Consider the following 4,170-nt stretch of genomic DNA (forward strand, 5'->3'; position numbering starts at 1 on the left):
CCTTTCTCTAAGTAATACCTAGAGTATTTAAATGAGACATTGAATCACACAATACAAGGTGATGTTCCACTTAGGCAGCTCCTCAACTTGGTAAAGTTTAAAAGAAAAGGGGATCCAAATGCCATGTCAAAGTGCATGCAACTATTGTGGGAATTTTTTGAACCTTGGATGCAATAGGTATGCCCATTTTCTCAAGGATCCTTGGGTCAATCACCATTGATTGGTATCACTAGTTGATAGAAGGCTCCATCCACTTGTTCTATCAATTCTTTGGCAAAATTTATAGTAGATTTTAACGTGAAAAATATTGACAAAACCTAAATTAGAGAATTTTTGAATACTAGTAACATAATAATGAGTTAGCAAATTATTTATTGACTTGGTGGAGGCAAATTCTATACTCATCCACCAACACTCCCCACATGGATCATAGGGAATTCAATGATCTCTTCCTACATGATTTGAATACATACATGCATGAAGAGTTCCAAATGCTACTACACAAATCTTATGAATAGGATTGGAGAGTACCCTCTAGATAGACAAGTAATAATCTATAATGGAAGAAAATGTATAGGTCTAATAGAAGGTTGATCATCCATGGTCAAAGTAGTGCATAAAATATTAACAATAATAACTCCCCAATGCTAAAAAAATTTGTAAAGAAAGAGAAGTGTGGTCATGAATGGGGCTTAAATCGTTGAACTATAATAGTAAATTACAATGTGAATAATTATGTCAGTAATAATGACAATACCAATCAAGGAGATCAAAATGGGCATATGGTGACCAATGTTGTTGACTATCCATTGCAAAATTCCTATTACCTAAGAAATAACTATCCTCAAAACAACTCAGATTAAAAATATTTTGATCAATACTCTAGACTAGAAATTACCACTCTAAGAAGTTTGTGCTTTTCATTAGATAAGAGATTATGATGTTAAAACTTGTCAAGATTAGATAAGTTTATTTAATAGTTGACTAAAGACTAACAAAATATATTAATAGTTTTGTTTCTCTCTTTTTAAGACCTTCCTATAACTATATGTGTTAAATTAATAAACATTTTTGATTTGAAATTCAATCTCATATACTAAATCCTAATGAATTGAATAAAAAAACAAATAAAAATAAAAAATAAAAATAAATACAATAAATAACATACATAATAAATATAATAATAATAATAAAAAGATAAAATAAAAATATAAACCAATTATTTTTGGTTTTTAAATCGCTTATTCAAGTGTAACAATTAAAATAGGGGAAAGGACCCAGTAGTTGTGCACCCTAACTTCGCGCTTCTCAAAATCCTACTTGGAAATTTCAAATCACTCCGATTTTTTTACAGCAGCTTACTTGGCAAGTCCCTTACTTATAACTAAGGTTTCAGGGCCACATCATCAAATATGATGCCACATCAGCATGCTTTTTGCCAAGGTGTCCAAAACAGCCTCCAAAAAAAGTGAGACCAATAGGCGTGCAAAAGAGACCTTAATAGTTGTGCAGCTGACATGGCATCACTTGATTGGTTACTTTTTATAATATTAGTACATTTCTTAACAACCATTGGTACGTTTCCTAACAATTGTTGGTACATTTCCTAACAAAAATTGATATTTTTTGTTTCAAACAATAGGTTTTATTTGTTCAATTTTTGGAACAAAAGGTATCAACAACCCTCACAACAATTGGAACATGCTCAACTATTGGGTCCTTTCCCCTACCCAAATTCCAGTATTACAAGTTGCTTATTGCTCGCAACCTCAAAAAAACAAAAACAAAAAACAAAAAACAAAATAAAAATAAAAATAAAATAATTATTATTCTCGTAGGCTTTTCCCTTTACCGAATATTGTCTCATTTTATTTTATCCTTGTGAAAAAGAAGAGTTAGGGTTTAAGTCTTTCTATGTTAAAATATTTCTGTTGTTTCTCCGGCTGATTTTATTGGACCAGGGGGAGGAGGAACAGACCATAGAGAAGAAACAGAGGGAGAGACGGATCGGAGCAGTAGCTATGGCGGCCACCTTACCACAACCAGATGTGAAACTATTTAATCGCTGGACTTTCGAAGATGTCGAGGTTGGGATCTAAAATGCATCTGGATACTAACTTTATTTCGATTCTTGAACAATACTCTTTACTGTGGATTTGCTTTTTGATATTTGTATGAATGCATACATGCCAAAATTTACTCTAGGGTCTGGATATATCTGCATCATTGTGCCCATATTCATATTCATTCCTTTATATGTAGTCTGTTTCTTAAGCGCAAACCATTACCCAAACAGTTAAACCTAAATCTGAACTGGTATCTGAATCGTGAAATGTTTTTTAAGTTGTCTGGTCTAACTTGTTCATTATTTTTTGGATTAGAAGAGCTGATAATTATGTGTATTTTTGGATTGCAGGTTAGTGACTTTTCTCTACAAGATTACATAGCTGTTTCAGCACGAAAACATGCAACATTTGTTCCCCATACCGCTGGACGATATTCAGTTAAACGATTCCGAAAGGCACAATGCCCTATTGTTGAGCGGTTGACAAATTCTCTGATGATGCATGGGCGCAATAACGGAAAGAAGTTGATGGCCGTGCGAATAGTTAAACATGCTATGGAGATTATTCACCTGCTTACTGATCAAAACCCAATACAGGTCATTGTTGATGCTATTATCAACAGGTAAATTTAAGCTACCTACTGATCAGAATCTATTTTTCGGTTAAATGCACGTGTTTCTTTTAATGCCCTTCATTTTTTTCCTTGCGTGGATTTTTGAGCAAACATGCAGTAGGTGGTTTATTAATCATATCTTTGTAAAACTTTAACAGTGGTCCAAGAGAAGATGCAACTCGAATTGGTTCTGCGGGTGTCGTAAGACGTCAAGCAGTTGATATATCTCCCCTGAGACGTGTCAATCAGGCAATCTATCTTCTTACCACCGGTGCCCGGGAAAGTGCATTCCGAAATATTAAAACAATTGCTGAGTGTCTTGCAGATGAGCTTATCAATGCTGCCAAGGGATCTTCAAACAGGTCTGGTGTTTTCTTTGCTTTAAATGACTGTTTTGATGTAGGCAGCATTTAGATATTCTGCCGTTTTTTCCTGACTTATGATGATTGATGAGTTGATATGTGATATATGCAATTTTAAAATTTTCCTCTTTGCAGTTATGCAATAAAGAAGAAAGATGAGATTGAGCGTGTTGCCAAGGCAAATCGTTGATCAGTTCCCTTCATGTTGGCTTTTTTGGAAGTGATCTCTGCTAAATTTAGGTCTGATTAAATGCCATGCATGGTTGTATGGGTTTATTTCAAGGAAACAACTTATAATAGTAGGAGGATTGAATATAAAAAATTAACAGGTTTAAATGATTTCAGCTTTGTTGGCTGAACATTTTTGGAAGTTTTGCCAGATTGAATTGGATGATATAATTTTTTTTCGGATAATTTAATTTAGCTTTACTGGGATATTTTAATCACCAGGAGGCCTGGTAATTCTAAAAATATTTTTTTGTCTTTGTTTCTGTGCTCTAGTTCAATTTTGTAATGGAAAATATGAATCTTGCATTTGCTGTTATGGTGATTTGGATGTGCCTGTTTATGAGGCATATTATGGTTCCACAAGTGATTGAAAGATTCAATCCATTGGTATTCAGAATATATAAATGGCAATTTTTAATGCAGATTGCAACACTTAAAGTTTGGTTGGTTTGTTTTAGATTTGATGTGGTTGGTTAGTTCCTTAGTATAGTAATGCCATATCATTTGCATGCTTAGACGTGTATTTTTCATTAATTAACATTGCACTTAATTTTAGCTGCCAGATATTACAATAAATTTTTGCCCATAAAAAATATACTCTCAAATATAAGCTTCAGCCCTCATGTTACATAGGTGTTATTTGAGTATTGCATAAATATCAAGGTTCAGTAATATTATTCATTTATCTGCTTGATTTGATTGTTCATTGTGGTTATCCAATCATCTGTCTCTTTGAGATCTTTATCTGGTTCGATCTGCATTGAAAATGGCTTTTATTGATCTTGCATGATCCCTAGAGGGAACTCTACATTAGGTGTAGGCAGAATGATTACACAGGAAGCTGGCCATTCTTTTGAAGATTTTCTGTACTCCTACGATTGGCATGGTTTATTTTCTTTCA

The 4,170-nt window shown here is 33.5% G+C and overlaps 1 protein-coding gene across 1 annotated transcript; it reads left to right on the plus strand.

Moving 5' to 3' along the window:
- Positions 1-1,855: 1,855 nt before the first annotated feature.
- On the plus strand, positions 1,856-3,585 carry LOC131062657 (small ribosomal subunit protein uS7). Its single transcript, XM_057996367.2, has 4 exons — positions 1,856-2,087; positions 2,417-2,688; positions 2,838-3,041; positions 3,177-3,585. The coding sequence occupies exons 1-4, from the start codon at positions 2,022-2,024 to the stop codon at positions 3,229-3,231; spliced, it is 597 nt and encodes a 198-aa protein (XP_057852350.1). The 5' UTR covers positions 1,856-2,021; the 3' UTR covers positions 3,232-3,585.
- Positions 3,586-4,170: the final 585 nt, after the last annotated feature.

The sequence above is a fragment of the Cryptomeria japonica genome, chromosome 8 (genome assembly GCF_030272615.1).
Source record: "Cryptomeria japonica chromosome 8, Sugi_1.0, whole genome shotgun sequence".
Classification (NCBI taxonomy): Eukaryota; Viridiplantae; Streptophyta; class Pinopsida; order Cupressales; family Cupressaceae; genus Cryptomeria; species Cryptomeria japonica.